General features: G+C 61.1%; 1 protein-coding gene across 4 annotated transcripts in view; it reads right to left on the bottom strand.

The window, feature by feature from the left end:
* The window catches only part of DNMT3A (DNA methyltransferase 3 alpha), a 40209-nt gene extending 19213 nt beyond the window's left edge, over positions 1-20996 (bottom strand). Inside the window, exons 1-5 of one of the 4 annotated variants that reach the window (XM_061461201.1) lie at positions 20343-20996; positions 17745-17979; positions 13220-13321; positions 11138-11179; positions 109-448 (exon numbers count right to left, since the gene is read on the bottom strand). In XM_061461201.1, the coding sequence (XP_061317185.1) occupies positions 109-448; positions 11138-11179; positions 13220-13321; positions 17745-17813 (553 nt within the window). In that variant the 5' untranslated portion in view covers positions 17814-17979; positions 20343-20996. Of the gene's footprint in view, positions 1-108; positions 449-10256; positions 11090-11137; positions 11180-13219; positions 13322-17744; positions 17980-20342 lie in introns of those variants that run through there. The other 3 variants (XM_061461202.1, XM_061461199.1, XM_061461200.1) reach the window with 3 other exon arrangements.
* Between the last annotated feature and the right edge of the window lie 2578 nt (positions 20997-23574).

The following is a 23574-nucleotide window of genomic DNA, read 5'->3' as shown; positions in this document are numbered from 1 at the left end:
CTCCCGGTGATGGCATGCTGGGGGTCCCCAGAGGGTGCAGCAGGTGCCTGTGGGACGGCGGGCAGAGCCACAGCCCGTAATGGGGAACCCTCAATGCTAAGGTCTTACTTTTCTCTGTGGCCTCCAGGAGTTTCCTCCTCCCGCGTTTCTTCTGGGGGTCGGAAGGGGCCAGCTCACCCTCATCGGCCGGGGCGTCCAGGCCCTCCTTGGGGGTACAGCGGCCGTTCTCCAGCGCCCGGCCCGTCTCGCCGTCCGGCAGGCTCTCCGTCTCGTCCTCCTCGGGGCGCCCACCCTTGGGACTTGTGCTGCTCTCTTCCGCACCCTTCCACTGGGCACTGTCTCCCTCCACGTCCCCGTTGGGCAGCGGCTCGGCAGGGCTGGCTTCTGGGCAGGGCGGGGGGCACTTGGGGATGGCTGCGGTGTCTTTGGGGGTGTCACTGCTTTCCACCTGTGGAGAAGGGGAGGGAAAGGAGCTGCAATGGGTGCTGGCAGTGAGGTACATGGATCTGCTTGCACCCCTGCCCAGGCCCCCAGCCCTCATGCTACCATCACCAAACCCATGGCAGGCTCCCTTGCACTACTTTGGGGTAGCCAGTCCCATTTGGACTCTATCCCTGTCCCCATCCCCCTGTCCTGACTCTACTTCCCCACTGCAGACCTCACAACACAAAGGGTATCTCTGGGACCACAGCCTAGAGACATGACTTGTCCACCAGGACACTGTCCCAGAGACTCATCTCCAGTGACAACAGGGGCCAAAAGCACATTATGCCAAAAAGACCAAGTTCTGCCTCCTTCACCTTAGGCTTGCCAGGCTGCTGTTGCCTGAGGGGCTGGCAATGTGCTCCAGGGTGGGACAGGGCTACAATGCCACCCTCAGGATCAGGACATGTGGACATGGAACCCTCAGGTCATGGACACCATGAGGATCACCAGACAAGGCCATAGCACCCAAAGAGCCAGGATATGTGAATGTGAAATCACTCAGAAAAGGACACGCTGTTGTGAGACCCTCAGGATAAGGACAGTCTGCCACAGCATTGTTAGGACCAGGATACACTGCCATGGGACAAAAGGACCAGGACATGCTGCCATGGCACCCTCAGGACCAGGACACATGGTCATCACATGCTGAGGACACTGGACATGCTGCCATGACACCCTCAGGACCAGGACATATGGCTGTGATGCTTTCAGCACTAGGACACACTTCTGTGGTACCCTCAGGACCAGGAGACACTGCCACAACAACCTCCAGATTAGGACATGCTGCAGTGAGACATGACCATGGCATATTCAGGAGCAGAACACAATGCTACAGCACCCTCAGGATGAAGACACATGGATGTGGTATCATCAGTACCAGGATACACTGCCATGACACCCTCAGAACCAGGACACACTGCCATGGCACCTTCAGGTCCAGGATACAAAACAGTGACACCCTCAGGACCAGGCCAAATGGCCAAGGCACCCTCAGGACCAGGACATGGTGCCCTGACACCCTTAGGACCAGAACAGAGTGCAGTGGTACCCCCAGGACTCCTGCCATGGCGCCCTCAGGAGCCGATCATATTGTAATGACACCCTCAGGTCCAGGACATGCTGTATTAACACCCTGAGGACAAGAACACGTAGCCATGACACTCTCAGGACTAGGACAAGGTGCCACAAAACCTTTAGGATCAGGAAATACTACCACAGCACCCTCAGGATGTGGACACTGTATGAAGGCACTCGCAGGACCAGGACACACTGCCATGACACACTCATAGTTAGGACACAACGGCATGGCATCCTCATGATAAGGACATACAGCCACAGCACCTTCAGGACAAGGACACATTGCCTTGACACCTGCAAAAACAGGACATGGAGCCATGTCCTGGCTCCTCAGGACCAGGGCACACAACCAAAGCACCCTCAGGAATGAGACAGGCAACCATGATGCCTTCAGGAACAGGACACCATGCCATGCCATGCAACCAGGATCTGTCTTGAACTAATCAATGACACGGTCCTTTCCATACTTAGAGAGGACTTATAAAATGTGGACAGACTTTTAGTGGGGCCTGTAGTGGCAGGATCAGGGGTGATGGTTTTGAACTGAAAAAGGGTAGGGTTGGGTTGGACATGAGGAAGAAATTGTTTACACTGAAGGCAGTGAGACACTGGCACAGGTTGACCAGAGAAGCTGTGGCTGCCCCATCCCTGGCAGTGTTCAAGGCCAGGCTGGATGGGACTTGGAGCAACCTGGGCTAAGTGGATTGTGTCCCTGCTATGGCAGGGGGATTGCACTAAGTGATCCTTAAGGTCCCTTCTAACCCAAGCCATTCTAGGATTCTATGACATGACACTCACAGGAGCTGGACACATGGATGTGACACCCTTGTGACTAAGACACAACATCATGACACACACATGACAAGGACACACTGCCACAGCACCTTCAGGACCAAGACACACTTCCATGGCATCCTCAGGACCTGGACACATGGACATCAGAGAAGCATGATATCACAGAATGGAAAGGACCTTAAAGCTCATTTAGTTCCAACCCCCTTGCCATGGGCAGGGACACCTTACACTGGACCAGGTTGCTCCAAGCCTCATCCAACCTGGCCTTGAACACTGCCAGGGATGGAGGAGCCATAGCTTCTCTGGGCAACCTGTGCCAGGGCCTCATCACCCTCATTGTAAAACATTTTCTTCACATGTCCAACCCAACGCTACCCTCATTCAGTTTAAAACCATTGCCCCTTTTCCTGCCACTACAGGCCGGGGTGCAAAGCCTTTCTCCATCTTTCTAGCAAGTCCCCTCTATACATTGAAAGGATGCAGAAAGGTCACCCCAGAAACAGGGGACACAACAGCATGGCACCCTGAGGATGAGGAAACAAGGATATGACACCCTCAGGACCACAACACAGTGACATAGCATTCTCAGGATCAGGACATGCTGCCATGGTATCCTCAAGACCAGGACACATGGACATGACACTGTCAGGACAAGGACAAAATTGCATGACACCCTCATGATGAAGACACACTGCTATGACACCTGCAAAGAATGTCATGGCCTCATATTATCACAGAATCATTTAGATTGGAAAAGAGCTTTGAGATCATTGACCCAGCAATGCCAAGTCCACCACTACATCATGTCCCTCAGCACTACATCTACACATCTTTTAAATACCTCCAGGGATGGTGCTTCCACCACATCCCTGGGCAGCCTGTTCCAGTGCTTGACAGCCCTTCTGGGGAAGAAATTTCCCCTCATATCCAATCTAAACCTCCCCTAGCACAACTTGAGGGTATTACCTCTTGTCCTATCATTTGTTACCTGGGAGAAGAGCCTGACCCCCACCTCACTACAACCTCCTTTCAGGCAGTTGTAGAGAGTGATAAGGGCCCCCCTGAACCTTCTCTTCTCCGGACTAAACACCCACTGTTCCCTCAGCTGTTCCCCACTGCACTTGTGCTTCAGGCCCTTCCCCAGCTCCATTGCCCTTCTCTGGACCTGCTCCAGCCCCTCAATATCTTTCTTGTAGTGAGGGGCCCAGAACTGAACACAGGATTTGAGGTGCGGCCTCACGAGTGCTGAGTACAGGGGGACGATCACTGCCCTGGCCCTGCTGCCACACTCTTGCTGATACAGGCCAGGATGCTGTTGGCCTTCTTGGCTGCCTGGGCACAAGCTGCTCATGTTCAGTAGCTGCCAGTGAGCACCCTGAGGTTCTTTTCTGCCGAGCAGCTTTCCAGCCACTCTTTCCCAAGCCTGTAGTGTTCCATGGGGTTGTTGTGGCCCAAACGCAGGACCCAGCAATGCAGCAATGAGCCTTGTTGAACCTCACACCACTGGCCACAGCCCATCAATCAGCCTGTCCAGATCCCTCTGCAGAGCCTTCCTATCCTTCAGTTGATCAACACCCCCAGCCAACTTGGTGTCATTGGGAAACTTACTGAGGGTGCACTTGATCCCCTTGTCCAGACCATTGATGAAGACATTAAGCAGAACCGCCCCCAACACTGAGCCCTGAGGAACACCACTTATGACTAGTCACCAACTGGGTTTAACTCCTTTCACCACAACTCCTGAGTGAAAAGGGTCCAGCCCTTGCTGGTCCAGCCTTCCAGCCAGTTTTTTACCCAGAGAAGAGTACACCCATCCAAGCCATGAGCAGCCAGTTTCTCCAGGAGGATACTGTGGGAAACAGTGTCAAAAGCTTTACTGAAGTACACGTAGGCAACATCCACAGCCTTTCCCTCATCCGCTGAGTGGTCACCTTGTCATAGAAGGGGATCAGGTTAGTCAAGCAGGACTTGACTTTCATAAACCCATGCTGACTGGGCCTGGTCTCTTGGTTGTCCTATATGTGCCATGGCCTCCTCAGGACCTGGACACACAGCCACAGTACCCTGAGGCCCAAGATACACAGCTGTGACACCCTCAGGACTGGAACACAGTATCAAGTCATCCTCAGGAGCAGAACACAATGCCTTGAAACCCTCAGGAGCTGGACATGGTGTCATGGCGTTCTCAGAACAAGGACACACAGCGCCAACATCCATATGAAAAGGAAACAATGCCACAACACTCTCAGGACTAGGACACAGTGCCATGACATCCTCAGGAGGAGGACACAATGCCATGAAAACCTCAGGATAATGACTCATGAAAATGACACCTTGAGGAGCAAAATACATTGCTGTGGCACCTTCAGAAGGATTCAGTGCCATGACGATTTCACAGTCACGACCAGGGGACACAGATGTGACATGCTGAGGACCAGGACACACAGATGTGGCACACTGAAGATGAAGATACACTGCCATGGCATCCTCAGGAGCAGGATAAAATACCATGGCAACTTCAGGACCATGACATTCTACCACGGCAATCTCAGGACAGTGACAAACTTCCATGGCACCCTCAGGAGCAGATTATGTTACATTAACCCCTCAAGACCATGACACAATGACACGGCATCCTCAGGGCTTGGACAGAGAGACATTATATCCCCAGGACCAGGACAGAAGTAGGTGACACCATGAGGACCTGGATAATCTCTCATGGGAAGGTTAGGACCAGGACATGCTGCCATTACATCCTTTGCGCCAGGACACAATGCCATGATACCCTCTGGAAAAGGACACACATTCATGGCATCCTCAGGACCAAAACACAAGTATATGACACCAAGAGAACCTGAATACACTGTCACGTGCAACTTCAGAACAACTACATGCTGCCATGACACCCTAAGGAACAGGACATACTCCCATGACATCCTGTGCACCAGTATACAATGTCATGTTACTTCAGGAAAGAGAAGACACATCCACAGCATCCTCAGGACCAAGACACGAGGATGTGACACCAAGAAGACATGGACACAATGCTGGGACACCTTCAGGATCGGGACAAACTGCCATGATGACCCAAAAACCAGTGTGACACCATGAGGACTAGGCAATGGAGCCATGACACTCACAGGACCAGAACGAAAAGTCCATGGCATCCTCAGGACCATGACACAATGCATGGCATCTTTAGGTCCAGAACAAGTGGCCAAGACACCCTCAGGACCAAGACACACCCCCATGGCACACTCAGGACCAGGACTCATTGCCATAACATCCTGAGGAGCAGGTCATGTTGCAATGAACACCCAGGACACAACACCATGACACCCTCAGGACCAAGACACAAGGACATGATGCCACAAGGACCTGGATACACTACTGTGACACCTTCAGGACCACAACACAATGCCATGTCACCCTCAGGACCAAGACAAATGGACATGACACCATGAGGATCAGGACATGGAGCCATGGCAGGACCTGGACACACTGCCATGATACCTTCAGGACTTAAGACATACTGCCATGATGCTCTTAGGACCAGGACATAATGTCATGTCACCCTCAGGACCAAGACAAATGGAGGTGACATCGTGAGGACCTGAATACAACACCATGGCATCCTTAGGACCAAGACACAAGGAAATGACACCATAAGGACCTGGACACAACACCACAATGCCCTTAGGACCAACTTCATGTCACCCTCAGGAACAAGACAAAGGGAGGTGACACTGTGAGGACCAGGACACAATGCCATGGCACCTTCAGGACGAGGACAAGAGGCCATGGAACTCTCAGGGCCAGGACACAATGGCACAAAACTCACTGGTGCACGATATATGGCCATGACACCCTTGGACCAAGACATGGTGCCATGGTACCCTCAAGACAATGGCACGCTGGGATGTCACCCAGCTGTCCCAGCTCCCATGTCGGTGAGGACATCCCCAGCGTAGGGGGGACACTGGAACTGCCCATCCTGCTTGGCTCGCCTATGCTGAAGCACTGTGGTGTGGGGCCAGTGTTGGGACCTGTCACGCCCGTGGGATCAGCAGCAGGAACATGGAATGGCTGGTGCATGTGTGCATGTGTGCAAGACAGGCAGATCCAGGGACTGCATGACAAGCAGAGCTGGCCACTGCAGTGTGTGCAGTTAACAGAAAGGGAAAGGGCGTACGATAACCACAGCAAGGACAGCCCATGACGGGTGCTCGTGGGTGCTGCTACGTGTGTATGTATGCAACAGGCAGACATGGTTGCCAGGCCCCATGACACCACCATGTGCAGACGTGGCCTATGGTGAGCGTGAGAGTGGGAAGGAGCGTGACAGGCACAGCCAGAGCACACTCATGTGTCAGATGGGCAACACCAACACCCGCAGGAGGTGTGCATGCGTGCCAGGCAGTGCCAGCGTGTGGGAAACATGCAGCTGGCCCTGGCTCACAAGTGCAGCAACAGAGTGGCGAGTGTGCGTGAGTGTGACACGGGGGGAGCACTGTCTGTGCCAGCGCTCACCAGCATGTGTGTGTCTGCCCGGGAGACAGACGGCAACGATTCGAATGCAGACAGTGGTGCTGAGCACGTTATCAAGGCTGTGAAGCTGGGAATGGCATCACTGGTCCCCTGCTATACCACCAGCCCCATGCATGCCACATTACTGCATGGCATGGCACAGCACAGCACAGCAGGAGCAAAGTGAGAGCGAGAGGAGCAGCCCAGCTCAGCGGTTTCCGTGGCAAAGGAGAGTGAAAGTGCTGCTGCGTCACTGCAACAGCAAGGCACAGCGCAGCCATGGCAGGGTGGGCTCCGCCTGGGCTGCTCAACCAGACCCTGGTCATCCCCACTGCCACAGCCCTGGGGAGCACTCAGTCTCCTCCTGTGTATGCACACGGAGGGGCTGGCCCACTTTATGCCAGGGCATGGGGGGGTCCTGTCCCTGGGGCTCAGCCCCTGACAGCATGGCACAGTGGAGCTGTCCAGGCACCAGCCTCTCTGGAGATCCCCCCACACACTGCTCACGGGTGTGGGGTGCCTGCCACAGACTCAACCCCACAAACAGACAAGACACCCGCAAGGTGCTGCCACTGCCACTGGGGCCAGGAGCTGACACCCAGTCCTGTTTCCCAAGCCTTGTGCTTGCCTTCCCATCCTTGCCCCCCCCCCCCCCCCCCCCCAACCCGGACGCACAGCAAGAGCTTTGCAAGAAGCTGGGAGCATCAGGAGCTTCACAGGCTGCCAGGGATGGGGGGAGAGGCCACAGGTTTGCTCCTAGCCTGGCTGTGCCCGGCCCTGCCTGGCCAAGGCACACAGACTCGCATGGGGACTGCAGGCAAGCTCTGTCTATGCCCTGCCTGCACCCTGTCTGTGCTCTGCCTGGGCTGGAGCAGGGCCCCCCACCTCTGCAACAGCAATGCCAGGAAATGGGGACAAGCAGCCCACCGGCACCTTCCCTCCACTGCTGCCCGCCCCTACTCTGCCCCGGCCCTCCCAGTGGCACAGGAGGGTGCTGGGGGCTACGGCGCGGGAGCACAGTGCCGGGGTGGCACAGAAAGGAGCCGGCTGCAGGGACCCTCCTGCCCGTCCCCATTAAACTACATGTCCCAGGATGCATCATACGGTGGCAGGCTGCCAGGGAGCAAATACTGAGCAGCAAAGGCTTCGCGTGAGCTGGGGTGCCCGCCATGCTGCCCACCGTCCCCTGCCCCAAGGACACTGGAAAGCGGATGCCGAAGGAGCTGGGGTTGTGGGGATCAGGTGATGGAGGTGCCTTTGCTCCCCAGGTCTCCCAGATCCGCGTTGCCGCTGCCGCAGGAGCCCCCTCCCCAGGCGTGCCCGGCAGGCGATGTGCCGCTTACCATGGCGCAACCCTCCGGCTGGCGCTCAGACCCCCGTCCGGCTGCCGCCCGCCCGCGCGCAGGCGCCTGCCTCCTCCCTGCGCTGGTGGCCGCGGCCCCGCGGCGGCAGCGGGCGCTTCCTGCTCGGCACGGCCGCCCCGGCTCGCTGGCAGAGTCACTTCCTCCGCTGGCTCCAGGCCGGTGGGTGCGGGCTGTCGTGCAAAGGGGCAGCGACCGCAGCCGCGGAAAACAGGGACGCACTGCTCCACAGCCCGCAGCTGGGAAAGGCTGGACACGGGGAACCACTCCCAAATGCCCTCCCGCTGTACCGAGCCTGCACCACGCAGCCCCCACAGGAGCACGGCTGGCCCAGCTCCCACAGTGCGGTGGTGTCGCTCATGCCATGGATGTGCATGCACCAGGCCAGAGGACATCGCACACCCATGTGCTGGGGACACGCGAGCCGCCGCCACCATTCACAGAGGTGCCTGGTGGCCTCTCTCCCTGTGCCTGCAGGCAGCACAGCCTGGTTCCCAGGGAGGGCACAGCTCAAACAAGCAGACACCATTGCCATCGGGAGGGTGGAGGTATCGTGCCAGGCAGCTGCGCAGGAGCTCCTGGCTGTGAGCAAGGGCACGTTCAAGGTGATGGAGCCTGAAGACAGACCTTGGTGTGCCCGGCTGATGGGATACTGCAGCCCTGGGAAGCCTGGACACCAAACCCAGTGGTGGGACAGGCTGCGGGGACGCTGAGCTGGCACTGCCGGTGAGATGGATGCCGGAGAGCAAAGTCCCCGGCTGTTGGAGGGGAGGGAGCTGCCAGTCCTCTGTGCCTGTGCCTGGGCCTCACACTGGCTCTGGAAGCGACTATGGCGCACGCTCCGCCTGTATCTCACTGCGCCTGTGCCCCAAACACCCCGGTTTGGTGCAGCTTAGGGGGCTCAGGGCAGGAGGAGCTGTCAGAACTGGCTTGGACTGTGATGGGGCAGTCCCGAATAAAGAGGATGGAGGGAGACCTAGGGCAAACCAAAGCAGGGCTACAGTCCCGCACCCTCGTGCTCCCTGCCAGGGGCTGTAGCTGACAGGACAAGCAGAGTCCATCCCATCTCCCTCATGGGAACAAGCTGCGGGTCTCCATCCCCACAGCAGGCCTCATGGCAAGTGTAAAGGGATATGCTTCCCACTGCATCCTGCCAGTCCCCTGCACGTCAGCATCCCCCAGCTCCCCAGCCTGCACTGAGCCTGTGATAGGGGCCCTGCCGTTCCCAGCCCTGTTCCAGCCTCCTGCTTGGGGCCGCATCCTGGACACCATGCTGAAAACAATCACAGGGGCTGCGTGGGCTTCCCGGGAGGAAACGGGAAGGCCGGCAATGTGCTCCGGATTAGGCGGCTGCGGGGGCTGGTGGAGGCACGGCTGCGGGGGGCTCAGCCCAATCCCCCAACGGGACGAGGTCCAGGGGTCCACACAGGCATCAGGAGCATGGTGGCATGCGCTCCCCTCGGTGCTGCAAGGACGTGGCAGTGACACTGGGGCTAACCATCACTACTGGCCCTGGGGCTGGGGAGGGCCACCCTGTCCAGGACCATGTGCTCCCCACCCCATGTTAGGCCCATGGCTGAGCAGACCACACAGGGGTGCCATAGCTCTTCTCCATCCCCACTCTTGGCAGCTCCTTCCCACCAGCATGGCAGACCCTTGCCCACCATGTGTTCAGGAAACGGGTGTCACCACGCATTTGCCATGGCATCCGGTCAGCCCCAGCTCTCTCCCCAGGCCCTGCCATGCTGCCAATGACAGGAAGATGCGCCGGGTCACAGTGTGATATGGGGAATGTGAGGGGTTAACCTTGGGATGTGACAGGCACCACATCCCCTCACATGACAGCTGTTTGGGACAGACACATGCGGCTCACCCGGCACCACAGCTGTCATGCCTTGGAACAGCACCCACCCAAAACCAGCCTCCCAGCACCCTCACTCCTCCAGCCCTTCAACAGCCACACCAGCCAAACCCAGCGCCCCGTCTCCAGTCCTGCTGCCACTTTCCTACCTGGGTCAGAACCAGATGTTGGCTCACCAGGCCTCCAGGGTTCCCTGTGCCCCCGGCACGTCCCAGTGCTGCTGCATGGACACTGCACAGGGGAAGGGGAGGCCAGGACCCACCCCATATCCATGCCCCTCCCAGGCTGCCCCGGCGCCCGTCCCTGTCCCCGAGGAGGGCCTGGCGGCGGGTCTGCCTTCCTGCCCACCCACCCGCTTCCTCCGCACTGGCCAGGCCCTGGGAACAAGCGCTGCCTTTCTCTTGCTCCCCTCCCCTCCGTTGGGCCCCCGCCAAGGACGCTGCTCCACTGGGAGCCCGCCGGGCTGCACAGCCCCATGCTGGCCCTGCCGCCTCACTCACTGCCAGGGCGACACCGGTGGGGACTTGAATGTGGGGTGGAGGCTGCTTGTGCCGCAGAGGGATGATGGGGGACAACCCCACTACACTGCACCTCCTGGAGAGCATGCTGATACTAGTCCAAACCCACAGGGCCCCTTCCCAAGCTTGGGGAGCTGCCAGGAGGGTAGACACGGGATGCGGCAGAACATGGGCTCATGCCCCCTCTACTATGGAGATGGTCCTGGGAGAGTCACTGCGTACATGGCAATATCCACAGACCCACTGGAAGAGGGGGTGTCCCCACTGCTGAACCTGGCTGGAGCCACTGGTCTTGGAGCCACAGCATGGTTTGGCACAGAATGGCACGGCACAGCTCAACATAGCACGGCGTACCACAGGACAGCAAAGTATGGCTCAGCACAGCTCAGAACAGCACAGCTTGGTGTGGCATGGCACAGCTCACTGATACCGTGATACCTGTCCCCAGCCAGACCCTCAGTGTGGGGATCTGGGAGGCCGCAGGAGCAGTGAGCTGGGGTAGCCCTGCTCACCTGGCTGACAGCATCACACCCCGGGCAAAACACGTCCGACACCTGGGAAAACAGAGGGACTGGTTACCACCACCAGGCAGGGCTCCCCCCTCCTCCTCCTCCTGCCTCCCTTCCACCTCCTGCCTGTCCTCTGCACCCCTCAGAGCCCCCTGCGGGACCCAATGCTGATGGGGGTGCCAGGGCTGATCACCCCATGGACGAGTTAGGAAGGGGAGGCAGCAGCAGCACAGGTCCTTGGTGCCCCAACCCCTTGCCAGTTCCACATTGAGCAACCATGCTCCATCCCCAAGCAGGTCTCACATCCTTGTCTCAGGCTCAGCACCCTCCTGCAACTCATCTGCCAGCTGAGTCCCTGTGAGTAGGGTCCTGTGGACCCTCGGCTCATCCTTAAGGTTCACCCAGGGTCCCCATGCTCGGCACCAGATCCGCTGCAGCCACGGACTGCTCCTGCCAGCACCGGCACCAGCACCGCGGGGCTCTCCAGTGGGTGGGTATTTTTAGCAGTTCACACCCATCTGGGGCTTTCCCCAGCCTCCTGGCAGTGCCCACGGGCCATGGGACTTGCCAGCTCCGGTCACCTGGCAGTGGGAGGTTGCCGGCCAGGCTGGCTATGCCATGCATGGGGCAGGTGTGGGGGAGCACGCAGCAAGTGCACACGGGATGGGCACCCGCCATGAACCGGGCAGTTCTTCTGCAGGAGATACCAGGATGTGCCTGGTGTTGTGGCGCTGCCGGCATCCATCCATCTATCCTGCTCCGGACCCGCTGTGCCAGACGGGGCTCCTGGGACCACCAGCTCAGATAGCCAGAGACCTCCTGGTTCCCAGGCTCAGACTGTTCCTGAAGACTTTCCCCATTTGTTCCCGTGCCAGCATTGTTCTTCCACAGAAACGGCTCCCCCCGCCCCAGCACGTACCTCCCGCCCCACTGGATTTACAGCCAGTGTTCAGAGCCCGGCCGCCCTGCTGGCTCCCAGCCCCATGCCCCATCCCCAGGCAACGGTGTCCTGGCTTCCCTGCCCCCCCGCCCCAGGATGGCAGACTGGGACAGGCAGCACAGATCTGGACATGTCCAAGTGCATGATTAACACTTTCTGCAGTTGGAAACTTTTGCAGAAAGATTTTGTAGCCTTCTAGCAGTGAAGGCACCAGAGAGCTCTGCCCTCTGTCCCCTGCCTGAGCCCCGCGTGATGTGCCCCTTCTCAGCAGGGCTTCAGCACCAAGAGGAACCTCTGCTCCTCCTCTGAACACCGAAATCATGGTGGCAGCAGCAGCAGCTGGCAGTTTGACATCTGGCCAGCCAAGGGAGGAAGCCACCATGGCTCCCCAGCTGGCACCAGGACACACCACAACTTGGGAGGAACAAGTCATCACCTCTGTGAGCTGCCCCCAGTGCTGGGTGTCCTGTCCCAGTACCCCACCAGGGCCAGCTGCTGCCCAAAGCCCTGAGGAGCCCATCACCCTGCAGCACCCTGTGAGCAATGCAGCGTTCTCCTGCACCTACCCCTCGTCCAGCAGCACCACCAGGGCCCCACGACATGCTCACGGGATGAGCCATTCCAGCTGCTTTGGCACATGGTGGTCTGTGATCCTGGCTGGCTGTGCTAGGGAGCTGGGAGCTCACCAAGCCCTGTGCATTTAGGAGTGGACATCACATGCACAGCGGAGCTGGGCAAGCTGGAGGGGGCTAGGTTCTGTGCACTCACATCTTGTTACCGCAGCTACTTGTGCTTGGCTGGCACTGCAGCCAGAAGAAGGGCTACAAGGGGGGAGCAAGGGGTGCCAGACCCCCCGGCAGGGAGCAAACACATAGTGGTGTTTGCTGAACCAAAGCCACACTGAGTGGACTGCTGCTGCCGCTGGGCACAGGGGGGCTTGCTAGGGGCTGTGGGGAGGGGCAGCACTTGGGGGCTAGGGGGACACATGCTCCCCTCCTGCCACTGCACCGCACTCAGGCTCTCCTCCAGCCGGGAGCCCTGGCACACTGGGAGCCATTGTCTCCCACCAGAGCAGCACCTCCACCAGTGGAGAGGACACCCTGCTGCCCCCCACTTGGCCCCGCGCCTGGCACCCGCTGGCTCACCTGGGCATGCTTGCGCTTCCGCCCGGGCCGCCCGGCTTTCCTCATGGGCGTCCCTGGCTCCTTCTCCTCCTTGCTCTGGTTCTCCTCGGGCTCCTCTTCCCCCTGCGAGCCAGAGACAGAGAGGACCGTTACGCCGCCAGCCCCAGGGCCGGGCAGCCCGGGGTCCTGTGCAGGGCTCCACTCCCACTCGGTGCTGGATCACCAGCACCATGGGTGCACCGCAAAGGATCGTGCATGGCCAATTTGTCTGGCTGGCAAGGAGAGAGCACTGCCAGCATCACCAGGACAGTGGCCTCCAGGGGACCACTACAAGAGCGACTGTGACTCCAAACTTGGGCTGTGGCATGACCTGCCCTGGGGCTGGGCACCTTCACCAGGGGAGCCCTCCTGCACCATGCCCCTGTGCCCACAGCTGCCTCGGGAGCACATGCCTGCTCCTGCAACCCACGGGAGCCCTACACATGTGGGGTTGGGGGCCTCTGCGCTGTGGAGCGGACTGTATGGTCCCCATGGCACAGCACAGGTTGCTGCGCAGCTCCCTGGGGACAAGGGCATGCAGCAGGAGCGAGGGTGCCCTCAGAGCAGGCAGGCAGCTGCCTGCTTCACCACGCCAGCCCCAGCTCAGGCGATTCAGGGGACCACGCACCCCTGTTCATGCCCCAGAGCAGCTGCCAGTGCCCCGCCAGCCAGTCCCCCCTTCCTGGTGCCGTGCCCCAGCCTGGGGCGCTGGCACTGCGCACGCGCCGGGCAGCAAAGCAGGAATGCAGCCCCGGGAAATGAACCTGCTCCCCATGCCGGTGCCGCAGCAGCCGCCCAAGGACCGCGGTGCACAATGGGGCCCTGATTCCCGCTTGGGGGGCCTGTGCCTGGCGCTGCGGCACAGCAGGGGAACATGCATGCAGGGCGAGGGCTGCGCAGGGCCCCCAGCATGTCCTGCGGTGGTGGCAGGGCTAGTTTCACCTGAGCCCCAGAAGATCCCGGCAGCAGCAGCCAAGGCAGGAAGAGGCCGCGGAGGGGGGAGCAGGAGAAGGAGGAGAGGCCGGCGGGGGGCTGGCGAGGGAGAGGCCGGGGAGGGGATGGGGCTGGCAGCCAGACAGCACCGACATCCAGCTGCACCCGCACAGCCTTGCAGCCACAGCGGGCGCCAGCTCCAGCCGCATTCCTGCCTGCTGCTGCCCTTCTTCCCCCTGGGCTGCGGTGGTTGCAGACAGCGTTGCCTGCAGCACCGCTGGGCCGCAGCCAGCATATCCGGGATCCGGCCTAAAGGTCCCGCGGGGTCAGGTCACATGGCCATGGCCATGGCCATGGTCAGGACACGGCCATGGTGCCCCATGGCTGCAGCGTGCCATGGCTGTGGTCCCCCAGAGTAGCTCCTCTGGGTCTCTCACTGCCCACCCACCCAAACCCAGCCTGTACCCTCTGTGCCCCGTGCCACCCATCCTGCCTCATCCAGGGCTGTACATATGGGATTGTGCAGGAGCCATGTGCTGGTTTGTCCCCAGCAGCTATGGCTGGGGGACCACGCTCGTCCCAGCCCCGTTGCCACATGCTGGTTGCCCCCAGCCCCACCCCCAGCACTGACAGTACACATCCCTAGCCCTGCAAGGACCATGCCCACAGGCACAGCATTGTGGGCTGGGAAACCAGGGGCTAGCAAAGAGAGGCGGTACCTCAGCACTGGGGGGGTTCAGCTCTCCACACAGTCCTGGGTGGGAATTTTTGGGACGGGTCCAAGGACGACGTCAGGATCACAGTTCCAGCTCCATCCTGGCGCAGGAGCCAAGCGAGGTCCACAGGGGGGATTCCCAAGGTCCCACAGGCTCACTGTGCATCACCATGCAGCAGAGCCTACAGCCAGGGAGGGGGGAGCAGAGCAGAGCCCCCTCGGCTGCAGTTGCCCAGCCCCTCTCCTAACACTGGCAATGCCATGGCAGAGTTGAGCCCCCAACACCCATCCCTTTGCCCCCTGTGCTGCCCCAGCTGCCACTGAATGGTTCCAGCTACCAGCCCCCATTCCATAAGCTGACTTTGGCAAGCCCTGGTGGTGTAAAGGGACGTATGTCTGGGTGTCAAGTGCATGGTGCTGGCACATGGGCAATGCCATATGGCCAGCCCTCCCATAGCCTGGCGAGGATGTGGCTGGGGAGCAGCTGCTGGGTGCCACTGCCACAGGAGGGTCCCCACTGTGGAGACAGGGAGGTGCCCCCAGCATGCACAGGGACAAGGCAAGCTCCCCAGAAGCTGTCCCCACCACTGCAAATGGGGGGTAGTCCCATGGCAGGGCTCAGCACAGTCCTGGCACCACCAAGCTGGGGGACATGGGGCCCAGGGTATCAGTGGGGCTGCAGGGACCCCTTCAGGCACAGCTGGCACCCCAAAAGCAAGGCAGGCACCCAAGGAGCAGAGATGCAGCCTGAGTGCAAGCAGGGCTGGTGCAAAGGGCTGTGAGGGGGATCTGCTCCCCCTGGCCCAGAACAGGGTTGCCTCTGCTGCAGCCCCTCACTGCCAGCAGTCGCTTGGAGCTGAGTCATGTGCCCATATATCACCCGCTCCCCTTCTCCCCACAGCTCAGCCAGGCACGGGGCTGCATGGCACGTCCCTGATGCACTGTGCTCCTGCGCCGCTGCCAAGCAACAATCCAGAGGGAAACCACTGCCGAGGAAAAGAGCTGCTGCATGACGCAGTGCTGGCTCCATGACTGTTGTGCCGGGTCCCTGCTCCTGGCTGCACCAGGCCATCAGCGGGGTGGGAGCAGGGAGCCCTTTCAGCAGGGGGACAGTGCCCCAGTGGGGCAGGAGAAGGTGGGTGCAGAGACACTGCCCTTGCACAGAAGCTGCACACCAGCTCGACCCACAGTGCCATGGGTGTTGAGGATGGCCTCGTCCTCCCGGCCCTGCAGACAGCACACATCCTGCATCCCTTCGGCAGAGGTGACCTCCGTGCGTGGCTGCGAGGGAAGCAATGCTGTGTCCCGGTGGGGTCAGGCCAGGACAGCACTCAGCTGGCGCGCTTGTGGTGTGCTCGCTGCCAGCTTGCATGGGTTGCTGGCACCCTAGGGACCAGCACCGGCGGGTCCTGCTTTCGAGGGTGAGCTGGGCTGCACCACAAGCATCAGTTTCTCCTACAGCTCTTCCCCCAGCCTCTGCTGTACCACAGCCCCATGCCCCAGTCTTTGAGCCAGCTCCACCACACACCCATAGAACCTCACCAAAACATGGGGTGGGCCGCCATGTCTGCCTCCCAGCCTGCCCCACCACCTTGCTCACACTCCTGGTGCTGGTGACTCGTACAGGGAAAGCCCAGGACCAACAAACTGACCCCTGGCTCACTTGTCTCCAACAGCCGTGCCAAAAATGCACTTGGGCACTTCCCAATGGACACACACAGCCCCTCCAGCAGCTAGGAATTACGGCTGGAGGACAGGGAGAACCGGCACGGGACACACGGTGCAGCTGCCACAGCCAAGCCAGCCTGGAGGAACTCAGATGACCCTGACCCCGTGCTGCCCACAGTGGGATGGCATCCAGCTGGCTGCTGGCCCTGCTCCCCACGCCTTGACCCGGGCAAGCCCTGCTCCTGTGCCCTTCTCTCTGTGGGAAGAGTGATGCCTTTACCAGCACTGGGAGATGCCGCACTGACCCGGCATGTCCTGGTGTGGTGGGGATGCTGGAAACACTGGGGATGTCCCAGCTCGTGCTCAGCCCCACTCCATCCTGTGGCAGGCAGGGTGGTTTGGGGTCATCCCTCCCCACAGAGCTGTGCTCCAGCCAGGAAGGCAGGGGAACACATGCTGGGGATTGGGGTCCATCTGTTGTGGCCACAAACCTTACACGTGGTGTGGTGATGAGAATGCAAGCATGCACTGCGTGCCATCCAGCACCAGAGGGGTTCCCTCCAAGCCCAGGTTTTGCACATGGGGAGGCAGGGGGAGGTGCAGAGACCCCTGAACCCCACAGGAAGTGGGACCCCCATGAGGGGAGAAGGACTGGCACAAAGGCTCCAGCCTGGCAGTGGTGAGGCTATACCCACCCCATGCCCCCCTCCTGCTGCCCTGCAGTCCAGGGCACGCACCCACCATCCACCCCATCACCACTCAGCCATCAGAGCTGGGGCAGCCCCAACGTGGGGGACACCCCCAGCCCACAGACAGGCTTGCCCCAGCTGTGGCTTCCACTGGTAGGTGACAGCAGGTCTCTGCTTCCCCATCCACTCCCTGCGCTCCCCTACTGCCAAGAATAGCTCAATCCGTGCTAATCCTGGCTGTGGCTCAGGGCTCCCCATGCCCAGCACCACGCTCCCCACCACGTCAAGGGGGGAGCATGACCGGCACACACCAGAGAGAACCCGGCATCCCCTTTTCCTGCATGGCAGCCAGCATTGGTCAGGAGGGAGCCAGACCCCCAGAGCCCACTGCTGCCCTGGCACCGCAGCCAAGGCCAGCAGTGGGATCGGCTGCAGCACAGGCAGAGCCCCCCTGGCAGCCCCCCACCTACTGAGAGCCAGCAGAGCTGCAGTAAGTCCCTACCTTGTGCGTGTCGAGCGCTTCGCGGTTCGGAGTGGGGCTGCTGGCATCGAGGGTCCCGCTGGACGGCATGGTGGGGAGTGAGGGCGGGCGCCTGGGACTGGCACCTCTTCAGCACCAAAGTGGACCCTGCTGCTGCTGCGCTCTGGCTCTCTGCACGGAGGAGGAGGTCCGGGAGCCGCTGCCCACCGCCGCCGCCAGCCCCTGCGTCCCGCCACCTGCCTGGATCCTCCTGCCCCTGAGAGAAGCAGAGAGGGCTGGGGTGAGGGGGCAGCACCGGCCCTGGCACCCTCGCTTGCTGCACTGCGCCCCGGCCCCCGGCAATTATTAACACGCCACAACCTTGACTCAACTGGGCTGGGCCAGGCCCTTGTCCCCAGCATCACCCCTGGCCTGTGCGGGGTGGGGTGTGTGATGCACGATGGTCCCCTATGCGGGGTGCACAGTGCATGTTGTGGTATGCATGGTACAGAATATGGGGTGCAAGTTGCACAGTGTGGGGTGCAGAGTGCAGCGGTGCATGATGCATTCTGCAGGTTGCATGCTGTGGCGTGCATGATGTGGGATGCATTCTGCAGGTTGAATTGGGCAGAGTGTGGGGTGCAGGGTGCGCGGTGCATTCTGCAGGGGTGGGGTGCAGGGTGCAGGTTGTGGGGTGCATTCTGGAGGGGTTGGGGTACGGGGTGCAGGTTGTGGGGTGCATTCTGCAGGGGAGGAGTATAGGGTGCAGGCTGTGGCATGCAGGTTGTAGGGTGCATTCTGCAGGGGTTGGGGTGCAGGGTGCGGGGTGCAGGGGTGGGTGCAGGGTGCAGGCAGGGGCTGCGGAGGAGGCGTCAGCCTCAGCACCTGTTGCTATGGCAAACGCTGCCTGCATTAGCCATGGCCGAGGCTGCTGTTGCCTTTGGCACCGGAGCTGCAATTTGTTTCTAGAGCTTTCCAGTCGCAGCCCGTTCCCAGCGGCGGGGCGGGGGGCTGCCGGGCGGGCAGGGCCGCCGCTCCTAAGAACAGAAACTCAAAACCCGACACGTTCCTCCCGTCCCCACGGCTGCCTGCAGCGGGGGCTGCCTGCAGGGCCGCCTGCGAGGCGGGGGGGGGGGGAAAGGGGGGGTGGGGGGGCGGAGCGCCAGCCCTGCAGCAGCACCACTGCTTGCATGGCCCCCCCCCGGCACTCAGGGTGCTTGGCTGGGGCCCAAGGGTGGCAGCCGCCCCTGCCCCAGCTCTCCCAGCATAGCCCCTATGGCAGGCAGGGCTGGGGCGGGATGCAGGCAGGGATGGAGGCAGGGGTGCAGGCAGCAGGTGGGATGGTGGTATGAGTTGGGGGGTGCAGGCTGGGAGTGTGAGGTGCAGGTACAGGATGCAGGATAGGGGTGCAGGATGACACCTGGGGGTGCAGAACAGGGATGGGAGATGCGGGGTGGGGATGCAGGCTGTGGGTGCTGCGCACGGGGTAACAGTGCAGGGTGTTGGATGAGGATGTGGAGTGCAGGCTACATCCCCTTCATCCCCCCAGGGAGCTACCTGGGGGAGGCCCTGTGCCCTGTCCCTGTCCCCATCCCAGGACACTGTCCTCACAAGCCCTCTATTGCATAGGGCCTGTCACCTGTAGAGTCCCTCTGTCCCCAGCCCAGCACACTTGGTCCCCTACACTGCTGGCTTCTGCCCCACACCACCACCCCAAGCACCGTAATGCACCTCAGGGAGATGCCTGGGGCTGTCACTGAGCACCCACATGCTGCCACTTCAGGCACCTCTCTGGCAGTTTCTGTGCCACCACCACTATAGCACGCTGCTGGGCACAGCATGGCACAGCACAGTGTAGCACCTAGGCTCCATGTCCCTTCCTGCCACCTGCTTCCTTGGGGTACTAGGGGCCCTGCCCATGCCCTCCAGTGCCCCCAGTCCTGCTCCCACCACGCTGTGGCTTGGCAAAGCCCCAGCTGCGGGCACGGGAGGACACCTGCTGCTGGGAAGCACCCGGGGACACCCCGGCTGCACCCAGGCACCTCCGCGGCAGAGGTGTCCCACCCCCCCCCGGGCTCCCCTCCCCGTGCCTATTGACACTGATGGGTGCTGATGTCCATGGTGTCCCCGCTGCCCGAAGGGTCCTGCCTGCACTGCCCTGCCCTGCCCTGCAGCACTGCTGCCGCTGCCACTGTTTGCCTGCACGTCCCCACAGCCGCAGAAAATACCTCGGCCGCCCAGAGCCCCCTAAGCCAGCCCCACCGCACTGGGGTCCCTCCGGCAGCCTCAGGGTGACGGGTGAGCCCCCCCGCTCCAGCATCCCCAGTGCCTGGTTAGCGCGCGGCCGCGAGCCGCCCCGCTTGGCGCTGCCGAAGGGCCAGCTCGCGGGCTTTGATTCGCTTCCAGCAAACATGGTCTCCAAACGCACTAAAAATAGTTGGGCTGCGTACAAACCCCGCGGCAGCCCCGGGCCGGCCGCCGCCGAACAAAGACAGCAAGAAGTCGGCGGTACCGGCTGCCTCCCGCTCCCCCAGCCCCGCCACCGGCACCGTGGGGTGAGCGTGACCATCCCAGGAGGGGACATGCGGGGAACCACGGTAGTCCCCGGTCAGCACCAGCGCTGCCCTCCCGCGCTCTTACCCCGCAGCGGCTCGCCTGCCGCGGCGCGATGGGACGGGACGAGGGGCTGCGACACCGTGCCCCCGCGCTAGGCCGCCGACACCCTCCTCCCGCAGCGCCGGGGCATCCCCTCGCCGATGTGGTTGCCTCGGCGGCGGCGGCGATGGCGCGGACAGACCCTCGTCCGGCGCTTGCTTGCTTGTTCGCCGCCGAAGCGCGGGGAGGGACTCGCCGCGTTCCCTCCTGCCTCCCTATTTAACCGCTCAGGCTGACCTTACGGCTGACAGTGAGCGGGGGAACCGGCAGCCCCAACCCGCGCCGTGCCGCTCCCGCACGGCAGGGCCCCGGCGAGTCACGCTCGCCGCGCGGCAGAGGCGTTGCGAAGTAGGTTACCTGCGATGGATGGATGAGACACGCAGCGCTGACAAAAAAAAAAAAAAAAAAAAAATCCAACCAAAAAACCCCAAACCCGCCTTTTTTATATTCAGGGACCTTGCCGGCGCCTGCCGTTCCGTGCCGCAGCCGGGAACCTGCAGGAACCTAAACGGCCATTTTAGGTGACAGCGACTGGGGTCCCCGACAGCCCCCCATGCCGGTGGCGGGTGACACCTGCACCGCAGTGTCTCCCCCTCCTGTTCCTGTCCTGATGTGACCCTGCGTGCAGCATCCCCCGGTGCGGTGACACTCACTGGGCTTGGACAGGGTCCCTCGTGCGCCTTTGGGGGTGGGGACGCACGAGGGACCCCGTCCAAACGCCTCTCCCGTGACAAGTGCCGCAGCGTATTATTATTGTTGTTGTCACTTTGAGTCACCGCCACCCCCGGGCAGCCGCGCTCCTCCTCCTCCTCCTTCCCAGCGCCAGGGAAGAACTTCAGAATTGAGTCAGAGGGGACAGGAGCTGCGGCCATGAGTCACCCCCCACCCCCTGAGCCCCCCACCCCTGACTCATGGAGGGGTGCTCCCCCCTACCTTCAGCCCCCCTGCGGCGTGGGTGCTGCTGGCAGGGGCAACCGGGGACAGAGTGGGCGTACCCCGGGTCCCAAAACTGAGCTGAGCAGCGGCAGCTCCCCTGCGATCGCCTCTGACAGATGGTTGCGCCGAAACCACCGTCGCGGGCAAAGCGTTGACCTCATCCCCTGTAATTGTAACTTACGAGCAAAATATCTGGCCATGCTACTTGGGGGTGCACGTGGTGGGCAGGGAAGCGCCTGCCCTCCTGGCCACACATACAGCAGCTCCTGCCCTCGCTGCAGCCACTGGGGAACCGCTGCCAGGTCCTGCAGGTGTTCTGTGGGGATAAGGTGCTGGTGAGTGCCCGGGTGTCCTAAAAACAGACCCAATGCAGAGGAAGGATCCCAGGTTGGTTGGCACCACTGCACCAGTGCCATGCTGCACCTTGGGGAGTAATGCACTGCACAACAGTGCACCTCGGGAAGCAATGCAGTGCTCTTTCCTGCACCCCAGGGAGTGACATAGGGTCCTGCACTGCACCCCAAGGTGCACCCCAGGGACTGACACACTGCCCTGAACTGCACCCCTGGGAGCAACGCATCACCACAAGCAAACCAAAGCACAGACTGCAGCCCCAAGCAGAGCTGAACCTGCAGAGCAGCAACACCAGAAAGGGCCAGGAGAAGATGAAAGTGCCCGTGAGACAGGACGGGATGGCCACACGCATGGAAGACCCCAGCATCAGGACATGGTGCTGTTCTGCAGGTGAGACAGGAGCTCATGAAGGAGCCACATTTGAGCTCCAGCAGGAATGTCTTGCCATGGAGAGCTGAGGAGCTCAGCGCGCGCAGCTTATCGGCGGGAAAAAACAGACTGAAAGATGATGATGTGATTACGGTGAGCAAGTGCTGCTGCAGGCTGAGCCCTGGGCAGGGCGGAAACCCTCCAGCTGGCAGGGCCGCGGGGCTGGGAGCAGGGTTCCGGCGATTCAGCTGGCAATCAGGGTCGGGCTTTGAACTGGGAATGGCAGTTAACCATGGGAACAGGCCCAACCGGTGCTGGTGGCGCGTTCCCGCGCATGCCGAGCCCTACGCCTCAGCCTGACACCCCTCTGGCCAGGTTCGGTGATTTGCCAGTTCAGATGGTGTCAAAAAGCCAAACCAACCCACAGCCTCGAGAGCAAAGCAGAGAGCAGACAACATCTCCAACCCAGCGAAACCACACACCCAAACACCGCTGGCTCCTCCGGCAGTGCTGGAGCCACCGCAGCACGTGTGCTCCTGGCACACGTGTGTCCTGGGCGCACGCACACGCGTGCTGGCAGTTACCTGGCAAACATACACTCTTCCCCCTCCAGGTGCTGCAGGGAGCCACACCTCGCTGCTGGCCTGGCCTGCCCAAGGTAAACAGCGGTGCAGGCAGAGCCCGTGGGAAGGCATCAGGCAGGGATGTGCAGATGTACAGTCCTAAAAATACTCATTCAAAAACCAGCAGGTTTCAAAAACCTTTGAAAACCCAAGGTCTCCAAGTGGCTGCCCCAGCATGGCACAGCAGCTCTGTGGCAGCACCGGTGTGAAGTGGGGCCAAAGCAGTGGCCACCACTGTATTTCAGGCACGGCTGTCACTTGTGCTCGGCAGCTCAGTGAGCATGGAGATAGCCAGGGGAATGTCTGGGCTGCAGCCTCGCCAGGCAGCAAGCAGCACAGACACCAGCATCCTGCCTTTCCTCGAGAGGCAGCGGGTGCTGCATGTCACGAAAAGAGGCTCCTGCTAAGAAGTTTCGAGCTGACTCAGCACGAAAGGCCAGTGCAGGCGCGGGAGCTGCCGGGAGACAACATCCACTCCCGGTCCCTTGCCTTGGCTTCCCGGCTTCGAGGGGTTTGCTCAGGGCTGGTCCCAGTGTCCCCATCTGGGTGTCCCCGCCGGGGCTGGCGAAGGGCATCTGCTGGCATGGCCAGGCGGGATGCAAGCACCCGCCGTTGCAGCCGGCTCCTGCCAACACGCAATCGGTGCAGCAATGCAAGCACCGAACGCCAATCCCGCGGTGACACCGTCTACGTCACACAAAGGGAAGAAATAAAGAAAGAGGAACTGAGCGAAGAGGAAAATTTCATTTGCCCACAGGTTCGCACACATGAACACACGAGAACGAAGAGGGGAGAGGAAAAATAAAAGCGAGAGGAAAGGGGAAAGCCAGCAGGCAGCCCCGGTGGGGCCGGGGGAGCGGGCAGGCAGCAGGCAGGCAGCGGGGAGGCAGCACGGAGTGCACTGCCAGGCCTCTGCCCGCGCCACCCCGTCCCTG

The sequence above is a fragment of the Pezoporus flaviventris genome, unplaced genomic scaffold (genome assembly GCF_033815535.1).
Source record: "Pezoporus flaviventris isolate CSIRO_AGI_PZ_B2104156 unplaced genomic scaffold, CSIRO_AGI_Pfla_v1 ptg000031l, whole genome shotgun sequence".
Classification (NCBI taxonomy): Eukaryota; Metazoa; Chordata; class Aves; order Psittaciformes; family Psittacidae; genus Pezoporus; species Pezoporus flaviventris.
This window is presented reverse-complemented; position numbering and strand designations above follow the sequence as displayed.